Source organism: Microtus oregoni, unplaced genomic scaffold, assembly GCF_018167655.1.
Source record: "Microtus oregoni isolate MIOR12 unplaced genomic scaffold, Mior012 000071F_ref0000514, whole genome shotgun sequence".
Taxonomy (NCBI): Eukaryota; Metazoa; Chordata; class Mammalia; order Rodentia; family Cricetidae; genus Microtus; species Microtus oregoni.
In genome coordinates this window covers 679754-705723 of record NW_024543978.1, presented here as the reverse complement: position 1 = coordinate 705723, position 25970 = coordinate 679754, and the positions used below count along the sequence as shown (strand labels likewise).

The following is a 25970-nucleotide window of genomic DNA, read 5'->3' as shown; positions in this document are numbered from 1 at the left end:
AGTACAGACAGTGTCATCTCTTGGATTCAGAGAGGACATTTCCTCAAGGGAGGCTGGGGCACGTTCACCCGACTTGAGAGGTCAGCCTGGAAACAGCTGGTAGGTTTGTGCTGAGAGGGTTATACCCACTTGCAGTAAGGCACCCTCTGGTAGATGCTTTTGGGGTACTCTCACCCCCTGAGAACTGGGGCCCCAATGTCCAAGCCTAAGGAGCTGACACAGAGAGAAGATAGTCCGGCTAGGCTTCAGAACACTGGAGACAGGAAAGCAGCTCTGGGCCAGAGCCATCTGGGAAGAGTCAGGTCCAAACAGAAAGGGGAGAACGGAGGACGGGGCAGAGCATGGGGTCAGTGGTTTTCTACAAAGGGTGTTGTGTCTCATGAGCTCAGGACAGAAGCAGCTGTCTCTGAAGGGAAAGGACCTGAAGCTCCAAAACTTGCTCTGTGACACAAGAGTCTGAGGAATTAAGGTGCCAAGGGGTGAGGAGTGTGAGAGGAGTGTGTGGACAGCTGAGCAGAGGAGTGGCCAAGGACAGGTACGCTCTGGAAGGGATATGCTGCCAAGAACTCCACAGGCCTGTTGCTGAGACCCTTCTTGGCTTTCCTGTCCTATGAAGTCTTCACAGGTGAAGGGAGGAAGCCGGGATGGCCTCTGGGATTTTGTGAACTGTCTCCCGGAAGAGGATAGATGGGAACAGAGTATGGCTCCCTCTTCACTTTCCTTTACAGCATGAAGTATCTGAGGTATGCTTGGTATGTTTGCTATTCCTTCATCTCGGCAAGCTGAAGGATGATGCACAGCTTTGGTGGGGGTCCGGGATAATCATGAAGCCCCTCTTCCATGGGTCCTGGCCACGTCCAAGGAACTCAGACCAGGTTCTCATACCAGCTGGTGTCGGAGAGCTTCTCACACAGGGCTTTGAAGCAAGGTCTCTGTTTGGGGTCTGGGCTCCAGCAGCTGAGCATCAGCTTGTGCATGGTGGGTGGGCAATCCTGAGGGCATGGCATGCGGTAGCCGGCATTCACCCTCAGGAAAGCCTCATGATTGGACATGCCTGTGGCCCATGGGAGGAGAGAAATGAGAGCTAAGAAGCTAGTGTCCACCCTCCAATCCCTGAAAGCTACACCCAGCTGCCTTTGGCCCCTCCCTGAATGCTGTCTCCAACAAGAATGACCACCACCAAGCTCGGAACATTTTCTAGCACACTGTGGCTGTTGCCTTCCCTGAGGACAATGTCTCCAGGAAGTGATCTCAGCAGCAGCTCCTGGATGCTCAAAGAATAGAACAGGGGTGGGGCTCTGGTTGAGGCTCTGGAAAGTACCTCCTGTCATATCTGTCAGCCATTCAAGACCTGCCCCCCACTCCACCTCACTGCCTGTCCACATTTGGGGGCATTTTGGGGATAATACCTGGATAGGGCACCAGCCCCTTGCTGAAAATTTCATAGAGAAGAATCCCAAAAGACCAGACATCAGATTTGATGGAGTAATGCCCTCGGGAGAGTGCCTCAGGTGCCGTCCATCTGTAGGGGACGTTGGGGTTGTGGGAAAGGTAGATGTCCTCCTGTAATAAGATGGCTTGTCGTGGGGCCCTGACCCTAGAGGGAGCTACCGCTTTTACCCTTCCTGTGTAGCATGGACAGGCATGGATGCCAAGGTCCTAGTGGGCAGGTGTAAACACGCTGCCTTATCATCTGACCCACCGACACCACCCCACAGCTACCAGAGGTAACTGCCACCAAAGCAGCTAGAATCATGGCTAGGCCCTTTGTATCAAAAGTGCCACTTCACGACAAGGGAAGAGCTGCAATGTGTGGGAATAGGAAAAGCTCAGTGCATATGGCTGTTTCCAAGGTGCCCAGAGCTGGGCCAGTGTGGCATGAATAAGGCTGTGGCAGTATGAATGAAGCCATTCCCTTGCCTGTTAACACCACCCTATCGAGAACTCATCTTTCCCATGGCTGGGTTCAGCTCAAGGCTTGGAAAATAAATCCCCATTCCTGCTTCTGGCTTCTACATCCGAGGGTCCTACCTTGACAAGCCTGGCCAGCCCGAAGTCCCCCACTTTGCAGATATTGTTCTCTGTAACAAGAACATTCCTAGCAGCCAGGTCACGGTGAATGTAATTCTGAGATTCCAGGTAGCACATGCCCTCGGCAACCTGTGATGCAAAGTCCAGCAGTTCTGAAATAGGCAGGCCTTTCTCACCAGAGTCTGCAGGGTGATAAGAGGCCAAAGTCAGTTGGCCAGAGTTCAGTTCTCATTTGCTGCGGCTGTGAAGGCTCCAGCAGAGGGCAGCTGGGCTGGCTTAATTGAAACATGAACAGCCCTAGACCTTCTGCAGTTATGTAGCTAGAGACAAAGAGCACACACATGCTCTGTCCCACATCCTTTCTGGGAATTATAAAGCAATCTAAGAGCAAAGATGTTGCTGCAAGATAGTCTTGGTGTATGGTAGCCACTGGACTTTCTAGAGGTTGCACATCCAACAAGTGTTATGCCTACAAGGGGTATGTGTTCTGTCTCTGAAAGACTACTTGCAGAAACCGCTTTTGAAACATATAGACTACACTTTGCTCTTCCAGATACGATTGCCCTACACGTAATACACATGCCCCAAGCACGATTGCCCTACGCCGCCCCATTCCCTTTCACTGATGTGTGAAGCTGGGCAGCATCTTTGCACCGCATCTCAGCTAATGGAGACAGTCTGGTTTTGTGTTGAAGAAAGCAGACGGGGTGTCCTCTTGTGGGTGAGAGGAGTTGTGTGAGGGTGTGTCTGTGCCGTGTGTGAGCGTCTATATTTGTGTGTGTCGGTGTTTTACATGTGTTTGTGTATCAGTATGTATAGTTCTGACAGGACAGCAAGTCTCTGAAAGAGAGAGGAGCTGGTGGGCAGAAGCAGGTCACCAGCAGGCTACACAGAGCCTATAGCAGTGACCTCAGTTAACAGTGGGTATAGAGATTTTGGACGGGTGTTCTTTTCTGTACTTATCGGTACCTTTTCAAACTTTATGATTGGTCATTGGTAGATTCGTCATAGTTTAAGTCATTTGCTTTTTTCTTCTTTGTCATGTATGTATACATGTATGTGGCGGTCAGAGGACAATCTTGGATGTTAGTCTTCACAACTGACAATTACGAGGAGAGTTTTTGTTGTTTGGTGAGGAGCCAGAGAAAACAAGGATTCTCCCATTTCCTCCCATCTCACGGTAGGAGCCTTGGGATAACAGGCTGCTTCCATGCTTAGCTTTACAATAGTCTGGAGATTGAAAATGCAGGTCCTCATGCTTCCATAGCAAATACTGTACCCACCCACCAAGCCATCTCCCCAGCCATTTGGGTTTTTGTTTTGTTTTGTTAATTTGTGTGTATGAGGGGATGTAGTGTGTGTGGTGTGGTGCATGTACTTGTTACTATGGGTATGTGCACATGTATACATGTGTATGCCTTTTCTTGATCTCCATCTTTAGGTTTTTTGTTGTTGTTGGTGGTGGTGGTGAGCAGGGATTCAAGACAGGGTTTCTCTGTGTAGCTCTGGCTGTCCTGGAACTTGCTCTGTAGACCAGGCTGGCCTTGAACTCAGAGTTCAACCTGTCTCTGAGTGCTGGGATTAAAGGCCTGTGCCGCTATGCTCGCCTTCCCTCTTTAGTTTTTAAATTTTATGTATCTGAGTATTTTGCCTGCATGTAGGTCTGTGTACTGCACGCATGCCTGGTGCCTCCAGAGGCCAGAAGAGGGTGTCAGATCCCTTGAACTAGAATCATGGATAGTTGTGAGCCAGCATGTGGGTGCTGGAAACTAAACTCTGGTCCTTTGTAAGAAAAATAAGTGCCCTAACCTGTTGAGCCACCTCTCCAGTCCCAACCCAACCAACCACCGCTTTAAAAAAAAAAAGAAAGAAAGAAAGAAAAGAAAAAGTATCTTTTTAAACTAGAAAGCAACAAGGTCATCTGGGAACTCCCAGCTGTTTTGTGTGGGTCAGGCAGGGATGGGTGGGGTCTGCATATCTGTGTGTGTGTGTGTATGTCTGTGTGTATGTGTCTGTGTGTGTGTGTGTGTGTGTCTGTGTATGTGTGTGTGTCTCTGTGTGTGTGTGTGTCCTGCTGCCTCCAGCACTTTCGTCTCAGGGAAAGGAGGGTGGAGCTTGCCACTTACCCCGCAATAACTGCAGCAGATTCCCCTTGGGCATGAGCTCCGTGATGATGTAGACCGGATCCCCTGCAGATGCCACAGCGTACAGTGCCAGGATGTGCTTGTGCCGCAGCTTCTTCATGGCCTGGATCTCAGACTGGAAGGTGTGCTGGTGTAGAAGGTTGTCTGAGAGACACCAGTCTCAGTGAATACAGCCCTTGACCTGTGCCCCAAGGAGGAGCTAGGGCCTCCTGAAACAGCTCAGGAAATACGGGCAGCCTAGGAAGACAACGGCTAAAGCCCCCACCACCAAGGCCTCGGTGACCCAAGCCTGATGTATCATCTGCCCTCCTATGCCCCACCTGGCCACAACTGCCAAAGTCAACACTTCCCAGGTGGATGTTTCAAGGTCTTGGCTGACCTGATGTTTGAGGTACTGGGTATAAACCTGAGGGCGAGGCTGGGATTCTGGGTAAAACTCAAACTTCCGGTGACTTGTTCCAATAAAAATGGGTACAGGTGGAAGAAATGACTCCCACCATGATGCAGGTGCCCAGTCAGGATGTTGGGATGCCCTCAGTGTAGACATGCCCACTGGCAGGGCTAGGAGGGAAGTAGCATGTGACCCGCTCACCTCTAGAGATCACCTTCACGGCCACACGGATCTGGTCCTTCCAGAGCCCTTCGAAGACCTCCCCAAAGTAGCCGGCCCCCAGCTTCTTACAGAGTGTGAACTCCTCCCTTGGCCTCTCCCAGTCATCCCAGTGGGGCAAGGGCTCAGATTTTTGCTGGAGAAACAGAAAGGGTGATGGTGGTGGTAGGAGTGATAGCTGGGTCGCTCAGTTTATCTTCTGTCTTCAGAAAGTGTTTGCTCTGAACCCCACGACAGGAGCCCTGTTTATCTTTAAATTTAGAGATACATCCAGCGTAGTAATATCTGAGTGTCTCGCGTAAAAACGCAGCTGTCTTCATCCACCAAGGTTGATAAGCTCCCTCAGACAATTGGTCACTGACCCTTGTCGTCAGGCTTACCAGGGGTCAGGACTTGGCAGGAGCACAACTGAGCTCTGGTGAGCCAGTGTACTAAGAGTGACAGTCAAGAGGAATGCCATCTTCGGAGCCCCTCCTGCCCCCACATTGTACTCCACTTGTCTGACCCCAAAGCAACTGTGTCACAGAGGAGCCAGTGGCCTACCTTACAGCAGGGCATGGTCAGTTTCAGGCCGTGGGACAGGCTCTTGGTCTTGTGGTAGTCCACAAGCTCAGACAGGCCGGGGAAGGATACCGCATCATTCAGGTGTAGCCAGCCCACGTCATCCCTCCAGATCCTGTAATGTCGCACGGCCTGAGTGTCCCGCACTGGGGTGGGTGGCCGGCAGAAAGAGGCATAATCAGGCATCCTACCTTGGATGTCCCCCACTTTTCCTGCCCCTGATCCCACCCTGAACACTGCTTGCCCATGGCTACCTGGCCCTCCTGTCATAAGCCATGGCTGCTCTGTTTCCTGCACTCCTAGTGCAGGAAATTATTGGGCCGCGTGTTCAGTGGAACACCTGTGGAGCCATGGCTGCCATGACACACACAGGACATGCCAGAAAGCGCAAGGATACAACCCAGCTTTCTGCCCCCAAAGACTGAAAATTGGAGAAGTCAGGGCTTCTTCACAACCAGAAGAAAGGCAGATGACCGTGTGGTTGGGAGAGCCTCAGAGCTATCATAGGTGAGGTGAGGTCTGAGAAGCAGTACCAGAAAGGACATAGTCTGCTCCTGACTTCTTGCTGACTCTGACCAGGAAGGCTCCCTTTGAGTTGTCCTCAGCCTGCAGCCTGTCCATGGCCTCCAAGCGGGAGATGCAACCAAAGAACCACCTGCAGGGGAGAAAGCCAACCTCAGCCTCTTGATTCTCACCCCAGCCCCACATCCACCCAGCCTCTCAACTATCTAACCCTTGCCATGTCCATCTGGAGTCCTAGCTACCCCGGCTCCCAACTAAGCTGCCTCTCTCTCATGCTGCTCCCAACCCTGCAGAGGCCTTTGGGCCCATTGTGGACCCCGGAAATCCTAAATAGCTGGTTCTGGACACCAGGTCCTCATGGCCCAGAAGTAGAATAGGAAAGCACTGCCTATCATCCTGCTCTGGACGATGACCACCTGTGTATCAGTCCACCCCACCCCCAAAGGCTTACAGTTCCATCATGTGGATGTCTCTTAACAGTCGTGGGACCAGAACTGTTGATGGAAGCTGCTCATTCATTTCCTAGCTGCCCAGACTCAAAATACTCAAACAGAAACTATATTAAAACACTGCTTGACCAATCACTTAGGCGTATTGCCAGCTAGCACCTACATCTTAAATTAACCCATTTCTATTATTCTGTGTATTTCCACGAGGCTCGTGGTTTACCAGCAAGGTTTCAGGGTATCTGTCTCCTTCTGTAGCTACATGGCATCTCTCTGACTCCACCTACACACACACACTCTCTCTCTATATGTGTGTGTGTGTGTGTGTGTGTGTGTGTGTGTGTGTGTATATATACATACATACCAGCCTGGCTATATTCTGTTGTAATAGGAGCAGCGGGCTGCTTTCCGCCACCCAGCTAGCTTTACCCGAAATAATTACACGGAAACTGTATTCTTTTAAACATTGTCTGGCCCATTAGTTCCAGCCTCTTATTGGCCAGGTCTTACATATTCATCTAACCCATTTCTAATAATTTGTGTAGCCCATGAGGTGGCTTGCCAGGAAAGATCTTAACCTGCATCTCTCTGGAGTGGGAGAATCATGGCAACTGTCTGACTCAGCTTTTTTCTCCCAGCATTCTGTTCTGTTTACTCCACCCACCTAAGGGTTGGCCTATCAAATGGGCCTAGGCAGTTTATTAATTAACCAATGAAAGCAACAGATTAGAAAAAAATCACTCCCACATCAATATTCTGTTATGCCATTGGCTGAAAGCAGCTTCTTTATCAACCAATGACAACAAAACATATTCACAGCATACAGAGGGGAATCCCACAACACAGACCTACAGACCCCAGCCTTGGCCCAGAAGGAAGTGGGAGAGGGATCTTTCATACACATGTTCACATAACACGCAGCCATTTGCACATGTGCACTTATGTGCACAGACATACACACCCATCCATACACTCATATTTACATGCTTACACAAGTATGCACATATACTGTTAAGCACACCCTTATGTACTTGCATAGACACAGTGGCACATACTCCCATTCAAAAGGGTTTCTACATGCTAGCTTCCAACACAAGGGCTGGACATGCCTGAACTGAACTACAGGTGAAAAGTCCATAGGTCATTGGAATTCCATAGGTCATCTCTGTCCATGGAGTCTCCAACTCCCTCAAGAGTGGTTGGAACATGGGCTCCACAGGGAGCCCAACATTCAGCTCAAACTCTTGAAGTTTCTCGTCTCTCCCACAGACCCCTCTGACCACGTGGCTGCCTCTGCTTTGCTCTTCTGACTTCCTCACCTGTGTTAAAGTCTCAGCACCTCAGGGCCTTTGCTCTTGCTATAGTGGCCTCTTCTCTATACAGGATCCCTTCTTTTTCCTCCCCTTCCCTCACCACAGGACCTCACTATGTAGACCAGACTGCCCTTGAATTTACAGATCCATCTGCCTTTATTCCCTGAATGCTAAAGGCACGTGCCACCACCTGACTCCTCTCGGTCTTTCATGTACACCACCCATCTACCTTGTTCCCATCACGAGCCCGTCTCTGAAACTGTCATAGGCACCGTTTACCACTGGTTTTTGTCTCCTGTGTGCTCAGTCTTCCACTGGGCACAATAGGTGCTCAATGTGAGATGAGGAGTTAGGGAGGGGGGGCCTGAGGAGCAAAACAAGAGACCCCTCCTGCTGGACCCTTCCCAACCTTAGCCCAGAGCAATTGGGTGGCTGTGGGCAGTGCCCACAGTAGGCACTACTGTAGTTCCTCAAAGCCTCTAGGGGCTCAGGTATGTGGCCAGGAACAGTGGACTGGGGTTCTTGAGGAAACATGAAGATACATACCACCGTGTTTGTATGTACCCAAACGTGATAGGTGATAGATAGGCGTGCCCTGGTAGCCTTCGGTTTCCTGTAACTAGGTCGCACATCTGGTTCTGACTGCTTGGAAAGTGAGCACTTCACACCTCCAACAGCTCTTGAATTCCCACACAGATCTTGTCCCTTACAGTCAGCATCCTAAAAATCCACACTGGGCCCTTCTGTCCTATCTGAGTCCTAGCAGAACAGTACTTATGGCTGGAAAGTAGTCATGGGTGGGTCCAAAGGAGAGGCCCCATTCCCCAGTCAGTGCCACACAGAGGCACAGCCCCATTGGCAACCCTTGTACCAGGATGTTAAAGATCAGAGTATGACCAACTGAATGTCTAGCTAGGATCTTACACCCTCTGACTTCCTCAGTCCATCCCAATTCCCACCTCTTCCCCTGTACCATCTCTCGAGGGTCACTCACGGCTCAGACTCCACAGTTTCCTTCTCAGCCAGGTAATCGTGAGGCACATAGCCCTCAGCCAAGGCCTTGCCTGCTGCATCCAGCAGGGTGGCCCACCACCACTTTTCCTCCTTCCTGGTGACATGCAGGAGGTCTCCTGCCTGAAAGCTCAGTTCATCATTTGTTCGCGCCTTGAAGTCCCAAAGGCCTATGTACTTAGGGCCCGGGTAGTCCTTGTCCCGAGACATCATGGCAGGCTCGATGGCAGAGCCAGCTGTGAGCTGCTTGTAGACACTTGCTGCTGGCAGGGACAGGCAGGATTTTCCCCAGCCAGCTAGTCACACCTACTTCCTTATACGGTCAGAAGAGCAGCCTCTCCTAGTACCCATTGGAGATGGACTCTAGTGTCTCCACCCCAAAGGACCTTCTGCCTTTGTCCTCAGGATCAATCCATGCCGGGTGTTCACACTCTTCTCCAGTGGAAGTCTGCCATCTAAACAACCTCTTTACAAGGTCCAGTCACAGTTACAAGGAATAGCCTACTAGACGGTGAGCATACAGCTATCAGCTGAGCCCTCAACCCCTGGGTGTGAGTCTTAGAGCCAAAGAATGGGGAGGGGAGCGGTAGAGGGAAATCTCAAGGACGGTGGGCAGGTTGCTAGAACACACAAGGAACAGAGTTGAGAGCCAGGAGCTGCCTTTTCTACAGAGAAACCCTCCCACACTGACTGGTGCCTGCCAATGGAGCACATACTAACAGATACTGAGAATCATGAAGGACTCAACAGTCCTGACAGCCACCTCCCTGGATAGGTGTCCACCCACCAGACACTGGCAGGACTAGATCTAGGGATGGCATCAAGACAATCAGGTAGGACCTGCATTAAAAACAAGGGTGGGAGGGGCCTGGGTGAGACTTGTGGACCAAGAGAGGACATATCCCAGCCTCCTTTAAATGAGAACGCTCAGATGCCCCTGTATACTGAAGAAGTTCCCCCAGGGACAGCATGCTAGACCACATGATGACAGCTGGGAACACAACAAGAGCCAAGGAATATGAAGGCATATACATCTGTGTGGGTTATGGGATGGTTTAGAGGGCTTCCTGGTATCTTCTGACTTGTCTGTAAACTATAGACATCAGCTCAAGAAGCAGGCACCGTCCTGTCTTCCCAGATAAGTACACAAGAGGGCAGCCATAGAAGGTGAGGAATGACTAAGAAGTGCCCACACCACCGGGGCCTCTGCAACCCCTCCTCCCTCTTTCCCAACCTTCCCTCCTGCTCTTTGCCTCTACCTACCCCCCACACCCCTCCCAGGCCCCTTTCAACTCACCTCCCATGTTTCCCCAATTTCTGGCAGCCCTGCTTGTGATTGTTCCAGTCTTCCTAACTGTCCCTTCTCCTCCCATTAAACCTTTAAAACTCCAAAGATTCCCCATCTCCAAAGGGACCCTAACCGCCTTTCTCACTCCGGCTGGTCAGTTGTATCCACTGTGGGGTGCTCCTATACAGGAGGAGAGGGGTGGGAAGGGAAATTGACAAGTCTGTAAGAAAGCGTAACATGGGAAATAACATTTGTTGAGACTACCCATTTGTTGTGATCAAGCTGCCCTCACTCCCCCTGACAGCTGAACTTCCTTGTGGTCTGTAATTGACAAGGATGTTTGTGTTCTTTCTGGCTGGTGGGTCTCCACAGAAGGAGTAGAGGTATAAAGGTTGCTCGGCAAAATAAAGGTTGCTGTTCTTCTTCCACCTGAAAAGAAGCCTTGGTGTCTCAATCCCGGCACCCCCTGCCAGTCTCAGCTATCCAGGCTGCAGCACTATTTGAATCTTTTTCGTCCTTTTTTTTTTTTTTTTTTTTTTTTTGGCAGAGAAGCGTGGGAATGCTGCTGCTTCATGCTAAGGATCAAAAACCCTGGTCCACATGCATGCTAACAATCTACAGGTGAGAACTGGGCCAGGTCTTGAATATTCTTTCTTTGAAGAGCTATAGCACGACTCCCCCGCTTCCTAATAGGATTAAGGATAGCAACATGTATTATTTAGTAACTTCACACCAACCCAGTTCCCATAAGGTGTGGGAAAGAGGCATTAGAGGAAGAGGAAAGGAGGAAGGATAGTACGGGCAGAGGTCAGCCTCAGGAACTCTGGTTGCCTCCCTTGTCTGCTCCAGAACCCTCAGAGTTGTGAGCCTCTGAGTCCAAGCTGCGTCCCAGACAGCTATGTGTCCCTAGATGAGACCGTGGGCAGCTCAATGGAAGATACATCGGGTAGCTCAAAAGTCCTTGGCCTCTCCACGGAGGGCCAAACCTGTTCATCTTTGACTAAACACACAGGAATGTGCCAAGACCCAGCCAAACCTGCTTCCGTGGCTTGGCCACAATCCCAGCACCATCTTTCTCCCCAGGCTGTGCCATCCTGTCTCTAGTGTCCTCCTGGTTTGACTCATGGTAGCCTCTTAACATCAGAATGCTACCATCTTATACCAGCCCTTGGACCCACACTGCTGCTCTGTGTGCTGGCAAAGCAGGGAGACCCCCGCAGCCAACTGCCAGTTCCAGATTCTTCCCCTCCAGAGATCAGAGCTGCGGGTTAAGGCAGAGAAGCCTCAGTCCAATCCGAACTGCCCCTTCCACCTACAGAGACCGTCAGCACACTCTGTCGGCCTGGACTCCACAGCTCCTAGGAACATCCAGTTCTGAACCTGCAGCCAGGTTGACTGGGTTCTCACCACCTCCACCTATGGTGCAATCCATGCCCTCAGTCCCTCTCATTCAGCCCTGCTTCCCCACGAGAAAGCCCATGACTGGCTAAGCCCCAAACTCTTTGCTGTAACTTAACACGTCACATGTGAAGTTCAGCTCCCAGTTCTGTTACCCAACCCACAAATATGGTTGGTGGTCATGAACAAATTGGCCTCAGTGGGTGCAGAGCTGGCCCCAAATTCCATTTCCTCTAGGGGACTGCCAGGCTTTCTGCCTTACAGCCTTCTGGATACAGCTTCTAGGAGAGTGAAATGGCCTTGGGTCCCTGAGCAGAAGCCCCTAATCCCCAGTGTATCACTCCTGGTTAAAGTGTTGAGTGACCCAGGACCCAACTTCTGCAGGTGTCACGCTCAAACACAAAAGTGACCCACAGGGGCTTTGCCCCAGAAAGTAGGTTGTCTGGTTGTCAGAACCCTTCCTATATCTCCATCCTTCTGCATCTGGACAAGGCCTAGGAGTTCTGACCACCTTTCTGAAACTGAAGAGCCTTCTGACTTCAGCCCCAGGCCAGGGAGCTGGAAGGGGCTGTTCACTTGGCTCCGGCAATCTTCACCGCTAATATCATGGGGGTCCACACTGTAATGCCGCTTTGGCTCTGGGTGCGGTTCAACTCCCATCTTTTAGAGTCTCCAGCACTCCATTCTGGGAGCCGCTATGTGAATCCATTTGGAACACGTTTATTGAAGCTGACTCTGTGTGCCTAAGGTTTGCCCATACCTGTGGGGCAGTGGGCTGGGCAGGTGATGCTACTGTCTCCTCTGAGTATCCAGCTCAAAAGGCTGAGATACGCTTGGGAACCCTTGCACCGGATATTCCATCTAATCCACAGTAAGACTTGAGAGAAATTGGGCTTCTCATCCCTGATCTTAGGAGGGAGTTGAGGGCAGGGAGGAAATGGCTGGCTTTGCTGGAATTCCGTTGTCCAGCACTTTCTTACAGCCCTTCTTCGATGCTTTATCAACACTTTGGAAACACCAGGGATTCAAACTATGCCAGGAGGAGGACATCAGCCCTCACTTCTAAGTGGGTACTCATGACCAGGCCCCATCTGCATGTATCCATCTGGTGTGTTTGGTTCTCGCAGGCTGTTGCCGTTCCCAGGTGTATAGCATCTCCCGTGTGTGTTAGTGATGAGCGTTCCCTGGGGAGACACCCTTCAGGAAGCAGTTGCCAGAACTGCTGCCTGTGGGGCTGGAGACGTGGTCACGTGAGGCTCAGATGGAGCCGCCGGTGTATCGCGTTCAGCTTCTCCCTCAGCGTGGCGAAGGTGGGACGCTCCTCGGGGCTGCCCTTCCAGCACTCCACCATAAGCACATAGACCTCTGCTGGGCAGGCAGCTGGGCGTGGCAGGCGGTATCCACGGCTGATCTGCTGTAGTGTCTCATGGTTGGTCATTCCTGGTAAGGGGCCAGCGAGAGGGGCCAGGCAGCAGTTGCCTTGATTCTGTCTGGGTGACACCAAAGAGATTCCCCCAACCCCAGCCTCTGCAAGACCAGTCTGTACTGGTTCTCCAGCCCCTATCCAGGTTATCTTTGGGGATCAGTGACTCCCAGGGCAGTCTCTCTCTTCTCTCAGGGAGGACCCCAGGCTACCTCCCTCTGACTAAACTTGCTATGATGAATTATAGTTGCCTCTCAGACAGCTCACCTTCATAGGGACACTGGCCATAAGTGAAGACCTCATACAGCAAGATGCCAAAGGACCAGACATCTGACTTCTGGGAGAAGACACGGTAGTTAGCTGCCTCTGGTGCCGTCCACTTGACAGGGATTTTGGAGCCACTGCTTGGGGAGTAGACATCATCCTGGGGATGAGGGTAATGGTGGGGAACTCAGAGTAACGCCTTCCCCTCTGCCGGGGTTAGGAGCCTAGAGCCCCACTGACCTTGAGCAGCCTGGCCAGGCCAAAATCAGCTACCTTGCAGGTGAGGTCATCACCCACGAGCACGTTCCTGGCGGCCAAGTCCCGGTGAACAACACGTCGTTCCTCCAGGTAGCTCATGCCCTCAGCTACCTGGCAGGCAAACCCCAGTAGGTGAGGCAGGTTCAGGGCCTTTCCCTCAGGGCCTGCAGAGAGAGGGGAGGGGTGGCGAACTCCCGAGGGCACAGGCTGATAGCCAGTAAGACAAGTGCGTACGGGCACACAATCTTCCTCTGTGCCTTGGCTCCCCCTCCCCCATCTCGGAGGAAGTGAGAACAGCACCACTTGCTAAGGCCTAGCAGGCGAGGAACAAAATGAAAAAGGGAGTCCTGCCCTCACCACAGGCCCCAGTGCAAGCTGCTTCTTGGCACCTCCCTGGACCCCCAAGAGAGATAGTACTTAACCCAGACTACCCCCAAGGTAGCCAAATGTAGGCCTGGCCCAGACCCTTGGCCTCAATGCCTTTGCCGATCAGAGGTTCAGTAGGACCAGATGTCTGCATCCTGGGCCACATGTGTCCCTTCCAAAGGCCTAAAGATTCTGTTTGGTGGACCCAGGGCTTGAATGCTATCATGAGGGCTGGCAGATGTGGCTGCTGCAGGGTGATTTCGGGGAGGGTATTCACTCACTGCCCAGGTAGACCTGCAGGTTGCCCTTGCCCATGAGTTCAGTAACAATGTACACGGGTTCACCCAGGGAGCATATGGCGTGCAGCCGGATCAGTCGCTCATGCCTCAAGCTCTTCAGCGCCTCAATCTCCTTGGTGAGGTCTGCCAGTTTCATGTCAGCTGTGGAAAGGATGCCGCTCCAGGACTGTGCTTGGCCACCACTGCCCCAGGCTCTGGGGTCAGAGGGCAGTGCTGCCCAAGCCTGGTAGCAAGGCCTCACCTGATTTGATAACCTTCACCGCCACAGGCATAGAGCCCAGCCACAGGCCTTCCCACACCTCCCCGAAGAAGCCTTCACCCAGCTTTCTCCGAAGGACAAATTCTGATCGTGGTCGTTCCCACTCGTCCTGAGCCAGGGGCATCTGTGGGAAGGGACACTCAGTGTGTTGCCTAAGACTCCCCCAGCTCCTGTTTGAACCTAGCCTCCCTGTGAGTGTCAGGAAGAACCCCAGCAACAGGTCTCAGCCTTTCCCTCCCCAGCATTCCCTCACTCCGGGCCCAGTCAGGGAAAAAGGGGAGCCCATAGCTGACCTCCAGGAGGCCAAGCCCAGAGCTATGAAGCTAATTGCTTTGGGGACTTATGCATCCGCTTTACCAGAGCCGGACATCCGTCTACAAACACTCATTATAACCCCTGGCTAGGCTGTGATTACAGAACCAGAGGAACCAGATTGCTGCCCTGTACCCAATAATATCAGATACTAGGGGAAATAATATCTCCTCTCTCAGCTTCTGCCCTCGGGACTTGAAGCAGATCTGGGTGCCTTCCCACACTAGCCTTGACTCCTCCTGATGCCCGACAAAACTGGGTGCCCCTATCCCCCTTGAGGGTCCCCAGTCTTCCAACAGCCTCAGAGGAGATAAAACTGGTGAATGGGGGCAACCCCATCAGAATAAAGAAGCCATTGGACACTGGATATTCCCTGGCCAAGTCTAAGCCAGAGGCTTGCTGGGAGACTCTAAGATAGGGTCCTCGGTGGTCCCCAGATATGGAGACTGTCTCAGGTCCACCTGGGGTATGCAGGGCTGCAACAGAGGGTTCTGAATCAGCTTCCAGTTGGTCTTGTAGTAATCAAGCAATGCGTCCAGGCTGGGGAAGAGCCGGCCCTCCTGCAGGTAGAGGCCGCCACTGGGTGCCATGCAGATGCGGTAGTGGCAGACTTTGGTTGGGGCCCGGACTGGAGACAGAAATGAGTAACAGTGTCTTGGCTGCACCTGCCCCAGATACCCATATCCCAGCATCCCAAGTGGCTCTGGTCAGATTGGCCATGGGGGTCACTGAGGTCAACAATACTCTGTGCAAGAGGGGACATGGGAAGCTACGGGCCACAGGACAGCCAGGGGGGCCTGGGGACTAAGAGTGTTAAGTAGGTACATGTTGAATGAAATTTTAAGTCTGCTAGGTCGTGAATGGAGAAAGTGGGGAGAGGGAGAAAGTAGAAGAAAGGAAGGGAGGGAGCTTGATGACTAACTTGTCTATATAAGGGCTTCCAGTATAGGGATTAACCATTCCAAAGTCAAGAGAGTCTGGCCAAGGAGAGCTGAACAAGATATGAGGTCTTGAGGGGTTGTCTGAGTACCTGATAGGGAATATCCCCCAATGCTGCTTTCGCTGGGCCGGATGAGAAAGGCCCCTGGTGCATTGGCAGGAGACAAGAGCAGCTGCTGGGCCTGAGTTCTGCTGATCCCACTGAAGTACCAGCTGCAAATCCAGGACACAACAGTCATCTCTCAGGCCCAGCTATGTGACCCTGGCAAAGGTGTGAGGCCTCAATGCCCTGCTGCCTCTCAGGGAGAAAATGTGCCCAGTGCCTGAAGCTGAGGTCCCAGGCCACCACCATCAGGTGACTGGAATCTTCTTCACACGGGTATGACTGTCCACTAACCTGGGCTACTCATTCTGTTTCTCTAAGATAACTCTCGTTCCCTGCTCAGAATGTGACTACCAAGCCTCACAAAAGCTAACATCCCTGGACAAAGACCAAAACCCCCAACTTGAGACTTTGTTGAGTCCCTGTGGGGGTCCACAGGGAACTGAGGTCCCCAGTGAACAGTCCCAAAAGTACCCACAGCGCTGCTAGTATGGCCAGGGAAGGAACCAGGGGTGTTACCTGTCTGGGCATGGCTCATCTGAGAGACTGGCTTACATGGGACCTGGGTATCCCAGAAGAGGAAGGCTAAGGCAGGGTGGGCAGGATGTTAGCCGAAGCAGACAGTAGAAGGTTAAGGGGGAGGGCATATTCTAAGTACCTCCTACCCTCTGAAGGGCCATACCTAGGTGGACCAGCCTCTTGGCTGGCTTGAAACTCGCTAAGTAGACAAGGTTGGCCTTAAAGATTCACTTACCTCAGCTTCTGGATGCTAGAATTAGAAACATGTACCACTCTGCTTGGCCACTCCCTTTATTCTTAGGAGCCAGAAACAACCTTAGAAAGACAAGCCACTCCCAGAGCTACTCCACTGCAGCCACCTCTGCTCCCCATGTCCCAAACAGGGTTCCACAGCTGGTCAACTTCCTGTCCAAGCTTTTCCACTTCTGAGAGCTTCCAGGAACCCAGTGTGCTGGGGACCACAGTAATACAAGAAGAGTCCTGTGAGCTTAGTCGTTCAGTCCCCTCAGTTGGAGGCAAGGTAATAGGGGACACTCGGTGTGACTCGGGTCAGCTCACAAAAGAGCAGACAAGACAGGCCCACTCCTAGGGATACACGGGGAAGAACTGGCATGGCCAGGGTGTGGGCCTGGGCTGGAGCAGGGGGGATGAGCCCAGCTGGAACAGAAAGATATTAGCAAATAAGAGGACAGAGGCCAAGGTGTGAGAAGCAGGGTTAGTACTGGCAGGCTGAATGCAGATGAGGGATGGCAAGGATACAGATGGAGCCTGGGCTACGTAGCAGGCTCAGGAAAGTCCACAAACTCATTTCAGAACCTGGAAGCCTAGACCATTGATGCTTACTGCCTCTCTATGAAGAACCAGAGCCATTACTTATAGGATCTGTGGGCAGGGAATTGGGATTTTCTGGCAGATGCAGAGCCCCTGGGGTAAGGTCCCTTCTCAGGACAACAGGACAAGTCTGTGGGGGAGAGCAGAAGTGGGAGTTTCTCCAACACAGCCCTAGTCCTTCCTTGAAGCCATGACAGGATCCAAGTCACTATGGGATACAGCTGGGCTTCTGCAACAGCCCTATCTGTGAAGGATATGCCTCCAGGGTCTCTCCCTGGATTATAGGGCCAGATGTCTGGGACTAATGACACTGTAAGTGTGGTCAGCTCTTTGATCTTCAGGTCTAGGCCTTCATTAACTCTCCCACTAGCAGTGCTGCCTCCCTGAGCCCAGCCCTGCCTGCCCTGCCCGCAGCCCACAGGACCTGTTCACAAGTTTTGTCTCCCACACCTGAGACCTTCACCCAAACAGCTACTTGGCCCAGTCTACCCACTGCTGAGAGCCAGCAAGCAGGCACGGGGCAAGTGTCTGGATCCCTTTCTATGGCTCCATTTTACCTACCACACAAAACTTCCTGGGAAGCCGTTATGGCTGAGGGGGTCCTCATGAGGTTAGAGATTGATTTGAGCAATGCTAATGCCAGAGGCTGGTATGCAGAGGACTCAGGCCAGAACCAGCTGAGTGCAAAACCAGAGACAGTTTCCTAGACAAACTCTTGAACTTTGAATGGATTCCTGCCCATGACCCCACTGCATCCTTGCTGGTATGCAAGATTGGGGCATCAAAACCAGCCTTTCTCTGCCAGTGACTGCCTAGCTTTGGAGGCAAAGAGAAGGCTCTCCTCCAAACCCACTCACTAAAACAAATCAGAGATATATCTGCCTCACACTTAGACTCCATTTGAGGTGGTTGGATGAATATGGAAAGATAAGAGGGGCAGGTGAACAATTGGATCTGCCCTGGTTTACAGTGCCTGGAAGTACTGGGGACCCTGTAGAGCCACCTGGAGGCTCAGGTGTGGCCCCCAGCTTTCCAAGCAGTGCAATGCTATGTCACCTGATCTATCCAGCAACTGGTTGCCTGGACTTGCTCAGTTCCGGGTCCCCCCTCAGCTATGTAGCTCTTCCTGCGATGCCACACCTGCCTGCTTAGCCCAGTGCCAGCCGGCACTCTATAAGCCCTCCCTGACTGTAAGCAGGTATTTCTTCCTCTCAAAACCCTGACGTATTCCACTGGGCACGGCAGCCTTTTAGCTCCATCTCCCAAGCCCAGATACTTACGGTTGGTACGAAGGTGTCTCAGGGGTGGCCTTGGCAAGGTAGGTGACTGGAACCAGACCAGTACTGGGCGGCCCAGAGAGTCTTTGGGCAAAGATGTAGTCACCCTCCTCCTTGAGGGCGAAGAGTCTGTCCCCGCGGCTGACGCTCAGTTCCTCTGCACACCGAGCAGTGAAGTCGTAGAGCGCGCGGAAGAGTCGGGCGCGTGGGGCGGGAAAGCTGCAAGGCTCAACGGCAGCGGGCTGCTCTAGCACGGAATTGTCGTCGAGTCCCTGGATCCGGGAGATGTCTTCGTCCGGCTCACCGGCTGGCCAGATCTTATCCCAGAAAAAGGACAAGAAAGTGAGCCTCTTCCGGAAGAAAGGCTCCATGCCTAGGGGGCCCGGTTGTGGACGGAGGCGCATGGAGCCGACTTGGGTCAGTATTCTTCAGTGCTGCCGCTGAGGCGGTTGAACAAGACAGCCATGCACCAAGGAGCCCAGGGTGAGAGGAAGAAACTGGAAAGGCTGGTGGGACAGCCAGGCTACCCCGTGCTTCCTGCCCACGTCCTTACTCGGCACGGGATGGGAAGTGACAGGTGACACAGACCCTAACCCTAACCTTGGAGGTCTTTACAGAGGGCTCCTCAATCAGGCACACAACACATGTCAGTTTCCTGGATGGTGTATCAATGCGTGGGCCACCCAGAGTGCTGCGCCTATCCTTCCACAGCTGTGTGCGCTGAAGAGCAGGATCTCGGCTAGGGTTAAAAGCTGCTGGGCTTGAGATTTGCGCTGCAGCAGGCGAGACGGAGTTGGGCGGAGCCTATGGGAAGGGGCGGGGAGAGGAGGTCCCACAGGAACAAGCTGCCCTTACTTATACACTCCCAGGCACAGGTTATAGGGGCTCACTCTGACTTGCTAGCCCGGCTTGTGCAGCCAGTAGCTGCCCTAGGACAATAGGGTCTGCAGAGGGAGCAGCTCATCACCAGTGGCCAGATTTCTATGAAACACTATTTGGCTTTTAAATGTTAGCTAATTCTTTAACATAACTCTCTCTCTGTCTCTCTCTCTCTGTCTCTCTCTCTCTGTCTCTCTCTCTCTCTCTCTCCTCTCTGTCTCTCTCTCTGTCTCTCTCTCTGTCTCTCTGTCTCTCTCTCTCTCTTTCTCTCTCTCTCTCACACACACACACACACATCACTTCACCCCCATCCCTGCCTGCCACATCACACCGAATAGGACAGATGCCAGTAAGCTTGGGTAACCAGTCCAACTTAGCAGTGACCTCTGGAGTAAATGCTCAACACACAGTAAGCTCTTGGCATCCTGGTTCTGTGTTGAAAAATGGTGATAGTGATCTCAGGGGAATCGTGAGGTGCTGGGGTACCTAGGAGGTGTGGCTGGAATATGATGTCTGAGTCACTTCACAGCCAGGAGATACTCACTACTACTGCAGAGAAGGGGAGACCGATACCTAGGACTCCAGGTTGGGGATATGGTCAGAATGCAAGCAAAGGGCGGGGATAAGCCTCAGACAGGCTCTTATTGACTCCTAAATTTTCTGTCTGTAATGAAGCAAGCCGCCTGCCACCCAATTTTTCCTGAGTCAGGAAATGGGGACCAAACTCCAGCAAGCTCAGTTCTTGAATATATTCCTGTTTTAGTCTGAGGAGGGGGGGTCTCACCAACAGACTGCCTGCCCCCTTGCTGGCTTCTCTCTCCCAAACACAGCACCTTAGCACTGAGTGGTGACTACTAAGCCTCCATATGTAATTGCTGCTTATACTACAAACATATCGAACTGGTTCCTTCCCCATCTACCCTAGACAAGCAGAGATTTTTCTCTGAAGAACCCGGGGCAATTTGTAAGTTCCGGTATACCAGAGATACCTATGAGCTTACTGGCTTTGTCCTTCCAGCATCCCAGGTAGCTGAATCCTAGTGGGCTTGAGCAGCCAGGAAGGGACAGGAACCCTAAGGCACAAGCTCCATGTCATAGAGATATAGCCTGGTGTGTGTCCAGAAAAGGTAATTATGAATATAAAATTTGGGGAGTGCCAGAAGAGGCCTCAATGCTCACAACCCACCTGCCTCACTGAATATAAATGGAAATTTTCACACCCAAGTCCTCAGTGTTAACGATGTACCTCCCTGGTAAGAAATTAAGCTTCCTATCTTCAGGTTGAGAAGCCACAGGGAGAACTTCCCTCTGCACTGATCACGGTGAGGTCAGGCCTAGGGCACTGAATGTAGATTCCTCCTGGATACTCTCTTGCCCCTAAAGCCACTAGGTCCTGGTCTCAGTGACTCAGCACATTGTATGTGTAGCTGAAGCCCAAAGACAGGCTGGTGGTCAAGAGTAGAGGATTCTGCTCTGTCCAATGACCTGTTCTCCAGTCCTTGTCCCCAGACCTTTTATCAGCTCAAGGAAATGCTGAGAGAGGACAGGAGCCAATTGCTGTCAGAAAAGCCGCAAGGTAGAAGAGTCTTCTTTCTCTTCCTATAGATAAGGAGAATTCAGTCCCTCCCCAAGATCAGAGAAAGAAGAGAATTTGTGGGATCCCGTTCTCAGAAAAACAAACAAAAAAAAAGCATCTCACCCATTTTATAGGGGTTTACAATTAAGAGACTGCCTTGAGTCCCTTGAGACTGACTTTTAAACCGCGCTGAGACTCCAAAAAGACTATGAGGACTTTTGAAGATGGACTAAATGCACTTTGTATCATGGTATGACCGCAGGCCTGTGGCGGTCAGGGAATGGAATGAGGTGGCTTACATGAGAATGGCCCCATAGACTCACATAGTTGACTTTTGGTCCCGGTTAGTTGGATCATTTGGGAAGGATTAGGTTTGCCTTGTAGGAGGAGGTATGTCATGGATGGGAGGGGCTTTGAGGTTTCCAAAGCCCAGCCATCTCCAGTTGGCTTTCTCTGCCTCAATCTTGCAGATAAGAATGTGCGCTCTCAGCTACTGGTCCAGCACCATACCTGCCCGCTGCCACACTCCCTACCATGATGGTCATGATCCCAATAAACTCTTCTAGAAGTGGCCTTGGTTGTGTGGTATCTTGTCACAGCAATAAAAACTAAGACACTGCCAGACTCCCTGAGGTGTCTCTGCGGCCACAGACCTTACCCTGTATCGTGGTATAATCTTGTACTTTTTGTATCTGGGAGAAAGGATGAAGGATAAGTGGGATTGTAGGCTCATCATTCTTCACATCTGCAGAGAGCCAGCTGTGGCGGTGCATGTGATGCATGCCTTTTAATCCCAGAGTTTGGGAGACAGAGGGAGGTGGATCTCTGTGAGTTTGAACCCAGTCTGCTCTACAGAGTTTCAGATCAGTGAGAGCTACATGGTTAACACCCTTGTGAAAAACAAACAAAAGCACAGCAAAATCTGCGTGGGACTGTCTGTACACACCTCAAAATGAAATTTTTAATTAAAAATAAGAGGAGCTGGAGAAATGGCTCAGACGTTACAAGCACTTGTTATTGCTGACTGCCTGGGCTCAGAGGCCAGTATCTACATGCTGGATTAATAACCACCCCTAACTCCAGTCCCAAGAAATCCAATGCCCTCTTCTAACCCCTGCTCATGGTGCACATACATACGGTAAAATTAAAAAGTTAAGAGTAGTGGAGAAAAAGGAAGATAGAGTGGGACTGAGGAGCAAGCCCAACCCCCAAGAAGAGGGTAGTGAGCCTCACCCACCTCCTTCCTGAGGAAGAGCTGGGGAGCTGGCATTCTTCCTGTGGCTTGTTCCTCCTGGACCTTCAGATGCCATCCCTTTCGTTGGGGGCGGGGGAGGGGAATCTAGTTCTTGTACTAGAGACTCCCAACACTGGTTACCATGACTACCCTAGAGGAGCACAGACCCAGCATCCATCACTTCTCCCTCCTCCTCCAGGCCCTCCAAGGCCGGTAGTTGGTGTAGATTGACAAGTAGGAAAGGTACTTCCTGGCTTGCTAGATGCCACCAGGGGGCTGGGAGCTCTGTGGAAGGACAGCCACTGTATGCAAATGAGCCTGCAGCTTTCAGGTGTCTGGGACCCTTGCTAGGAGTAACCCCAAGCAGACTCTTAAAGAGAGGAGGGATCTGGGTAGTAAATTCAGGGTTCTAGAGCCCAGTACGTAGTATGAGGGTGATTCATACTTGGAAATTCCTTTGAGGACCCTTGAAGCTATGGAGACCCCGTTTATCTAGACTAGAGTTTCCGAAGATCTGGGAAAACCAGCACCCTTCGCCTTGCTGACTGCTTGCTAAGGCGATCCTATCCATCTCTTCCTCTTTTTTCTATCTCCCCTGAGATCCGCAGGCTACAGCTTGGTTTGGAACGTCAAGTAGGCGCTCCTTTCCTGCACTCCACTGGCAACCGCGGTCTTCTTGGGCCCCAGACGTCAGCGCTGTCCCGCTCAAAGATACAAGTTTACCGTGATTCAGGGAACCTCACTTCGAGCCAAGCTGTCAACCCAGCCACCATAGTGGCTCCTGGGCGTCTGGCAGGCACCAAGCCAGGGAACAATTTCACTAGCCAGTGGGGCTAAGATCGAACTTGTTTTCAAACCCGCGCGGCCCTGAACGTAAATCCCTGCTGCGGCCGAGTTTAGCCCTTAAACCAAGAGTTCCCTACACCTGAACCAGCGCGCCGCGTCACAAGGGCCAGTGGTTCCCATGGCAACAGGTGGGCCAGAAGCAGGCGGAGCTTTGACCAGACAGTGCACCTGCGGCTCCCGCTGGACTCCGCAGAGGAGGTGGGCGCCAGGCACTTTGCAGAGGGGGGCTGGGGCTCACGGAGGTGATCCGGAAGAGGAGTGGTAGGTAGAGGGTTTGGAGAGGCATGGCCAGGGGCTCGAGGTGGGTAGTCTCCACCGAGGAAATGGGATAACAGATGGGGAAAGTAATTTTTGGAGGGTCCCACAGAGCTTTCTCGATGCAAGGGACTGTGTTGACTCAGGGTCTTGGGGCCCTGGTCTCAGCTTGCTTTCAGGAACCATTCTCTGCCGTCCCAGACGCCTGTCATAGCACTCCTTACACACACAAGTAATTTTAAAATGGTCTTTGGGAAGTGAAGCCAACTTGAATGAACCTTACTAGTAGGGACCCGGGTGTGGGTGACCTTAAGCTAGTCATACAGTCTTTTAGTTGTTTCTCATTCAACCCCAGTTTCCACAACCTGAAACTTCCAAGTGAAGCCACTGGCCCAGTGCCAGGGACAACTGGCAGGATGTTGGTCCCTCCCGGAAGCTCTGGCTGCTGGGTTTTGTGGCATACCGGCCAGATTTGGGGACCTGGTATGGGAACAAGGAGAGGAGGGAAAGACTCTGGGGTCAACAATTCCAACTTTGGGATAAACTAGACACAATAGCATATACCCCTGAAGTCTCAAGAGGGTGTGATGAGGAGATGACTTGAGCAGAGGAGTTGGAGGGTAGCCTGAGCTACATCGGAGGGCAGCCTGAGCTACATCGGAGGGCAGCCTGAGCTACATCGGAGGGCAGCCTGAGCTACAGAATGAGATGCTATGTCAAAATCAAAAAGTGACCATCTGTGAGATGGTAGGATGGAATCTACTCTGTTCTTGGGCACACAAGGACCTTCTCCATGGGAGGGTGATGTAGAATCTGGTCTTTGCTTAGCCCTGTCCCCAAGTATGGTAGCAGTGCTGAGGTGTACCAGGTCTCTGGAGACTACTAGGGTACATGGGCAATTCATCAGTACCCCAAGGGTCATCCTAAGCTTCTCCACAGCCTAATGGGAACCATCCATTATCCACGGTAGGTGAGGAACTTGAGGCTCCTGACGTCTCCCAGCTGGTTGGCATCCCAGAGTTTCTTTCCAGACCACTCTGATCCTATAGCCCACTCTCAACCCGGTTAGCTCATCACCACAAAAGACTATTGGTGCCTTGATAGAAGTTTCTTCTTTATCATCTACTTTTGTCCAGTACCCAGCCTACTAGTCTCTCCATCCATGGGTCTCTCTCTGCTCAGAAGGCTGTGGTCCAGGGGATGGAGAGTAAAGACCATTATGGGGTAGAAGGCTTAGGTTGGGGGCACAGCCAGTCTGATTGTCACAGCTGATGCCTAGTCCTTACCCTCAGCTCCTAGACAATGAACTTCCAGGTGACAGGCCTGGCCCTGGACAAAATGAAGCTGGACAGTCCCCATTCCTTCCTGGACTCAGAGGAGGTGGAGGAAGCAGAGGACCAGCAGCTGCTGGAGCCGGAGGCTTGGAGGACCTATATGGAGCGCCGCAATGTGCTGCGTGAGTTTCTGACCACAGACCTGAGCCCCCAGTTGCTCAAGCGCCACCATGCCCGCATGCAACTACTCAAGAAGTGTTCCTACTACATTGAGATCCTCCCTAAGCATCTGGCCCTGGGTGACCAGAACCCACTGGTGCTGCCTAACACCATGTTCCAGCTCATTGACCCCTGGAAGTTTCAGCGCATGAAGAAGGTGGGCACAGCACAGACCAAGATCCAGCTCCTGCTGCTCGGGGACCTGTTGGAACAGCTGGACCATGGCCGAGCGGCACTGGACGCCCTGCTTGAGGCCCCTGACCCACGGCCCTTCCTGGCTGGCTGGGGGCTTGTGGAGCAGCAGTTGGCAGATTTGTCAGTTGTTATGGACAACTTCCTGGCCATGATGGTACCAGGGCACCTGCATGTCAAGCACCGCTTGGTATCTGACATTGGAGCCACCAAAATCCCACACATCCGGCTTATGTTGAGCACTAAGATGCCAGTTATGTTCGACCGGAAGGAGTCAGTGGCCCATCAGGACTGGGTCAGCCTACGCTGGTTTGTCACCATCCAGCCAGCAGCACCAGAACAGTATGAGCTGCGCTTCAAACTGCTGGAGCCGCGGACACAACAGGAGTGTACACAGTGCGGCATAGTCCCCGTGGCTGCCTGCACCTTTGACGTTCACAACCTGTTGCCCAACCGTACCTACAAGTTCACTATCAAGAGAGCAGAAAGCTACACCCTGGTGTATGAGCCCTGGCGGGACAGCCTCACCTTGCAGACCACACCAGGACCCCCTGAAGGGCCTGCCCCCAGTCGGCTGGGCAAGTCCAGCCTGCCCCTGACCACACCTTCTGAGAGATGATTTTCTAATATTTATCCACTAATAAAGAGGAATATACACACACCAGATTAAAGACACAGCCCTGCTTAGGCCTTAAGGTAACAACAACCATATAGTGTTTTCCTGATGGCCCAGCATCCCACAAGCCCCAGAACCCCTATGCCTTCTGTCTTTTCCAGAAGAGCTCCAGGTTGGACATTTCAGGACCACAGTCCATTGGAGCAGGAAGTGCTGGCCCCTGGTACTTGGCTGCCACCTCTAATAATGAGAGCTGTTCCAAGGGAACTCAGCTCCCTCAGCCTCAGAACCTCACAAGGCCCTTGCCCCCATAGCCAGAACCAGTGTCCTTTACCTGCCTCCTCACTTGAGATTCCTGAGGAAGGTGATACTTTGGTCCTGTCTGGACACCACTGAAGGCAGTCAGAGCCTTGGTGTTAGCATCCCAGATGGCTTGGAGCAAGGATGCCCAGGACCAAATGATGTCTTATTTTTAAAATAAAGGTCTTACATTCTCTCCAAGTAAGCTGAAGTTCATGGGCACCCCAAGTGTGTGAGGATCCCAGAAAGGAAGCCTGGCTGGGAGTTTCTCTAAGACATTCTAAGACATTCAGTGGTGCCTAGCTTCTAAAGTGTGACCATTCCTGCAGCACTTACTCTCCTTGCTAGTTAGTAGTTGATACTCAGTCCACATAGGTGAACATTCCTCACTGCTGTCCAGGGCAC

General features: G+C 52.1%; 3 protein-coding genes across 3 annotated transcripts; 1 reads left to right on the top strand and 2 right to left on the bottom strand.

The window, feature by feature from the left end:
- Positions 1 to 866: 866 nt before the first annotated feature.
- Ptk6 (protein tyrosine kinase 6) lies at positions 867 to 8851 on the bottom strand. Its single transcript, XM_041641934.1, has 8 exons — positions 8622 to 8851; positions 5880 to 6001; positions 5329 to 5492; positions 4768 to 4921; positions 4158 to 4319; positions 2032 to 2213; positions 1410 to 1563; positions 867 to 1054 (listed from the first exon to the last, which is right to left on the bottom strand). The coding sequence occupies exons 1-8, from the start codon at positions 8849 to 8851 to the stop codon at positions 867 to 869; spliced, it is 1356 nt and encodes a 451-aa protein (XP_041497868.1).
- Positions 8852 to 12338: 3487 nt separating this feature from the next.
- Srms (src-related kinase lacking C-terminal regulatory tyrosine and N-terminal myristylation sites) lies at positions 12339 to 18578 on the bottom strand. Its single transcript, XM_041641928.1, has 8 exons — positions 18178 to 18578; positions 15536 to 15657; positions 14967 to 15133; positions 14176 to 14317; positions 13917 to 14075; positions 13252 to 13433; positions 13015 to 13171; positions 12339 to 12764 (listed from the first exon to the last, which is right to left on the bottom strand). Exons 1-8 carry the CDS (start codon positions 18576 to 18578, stop codon positions 12571 to 12573), a joined length of 1524 nt encoding a protein of 507 aa, XP_041497862.1. The 3' UTR covers positions 12339 to 12570.
- A 5688-nt stretch (positions 18579 to 24266) lies between these two features.
- Positions 24267 to 25268, top strand: Fndc11 (fibronectin type III domain containing 11). The gene has a single exon (XM_041641665.1). It carries the CDS (start codon positions 24267 to 24269, stop codon positions 25266 to 25268), a length of 1002 nt encoding a protein of 333 aa, XP_041497599.1.
- The last annotated feature ends 702 nt before the right edge of the window (positions 25269 to 25970 follow it).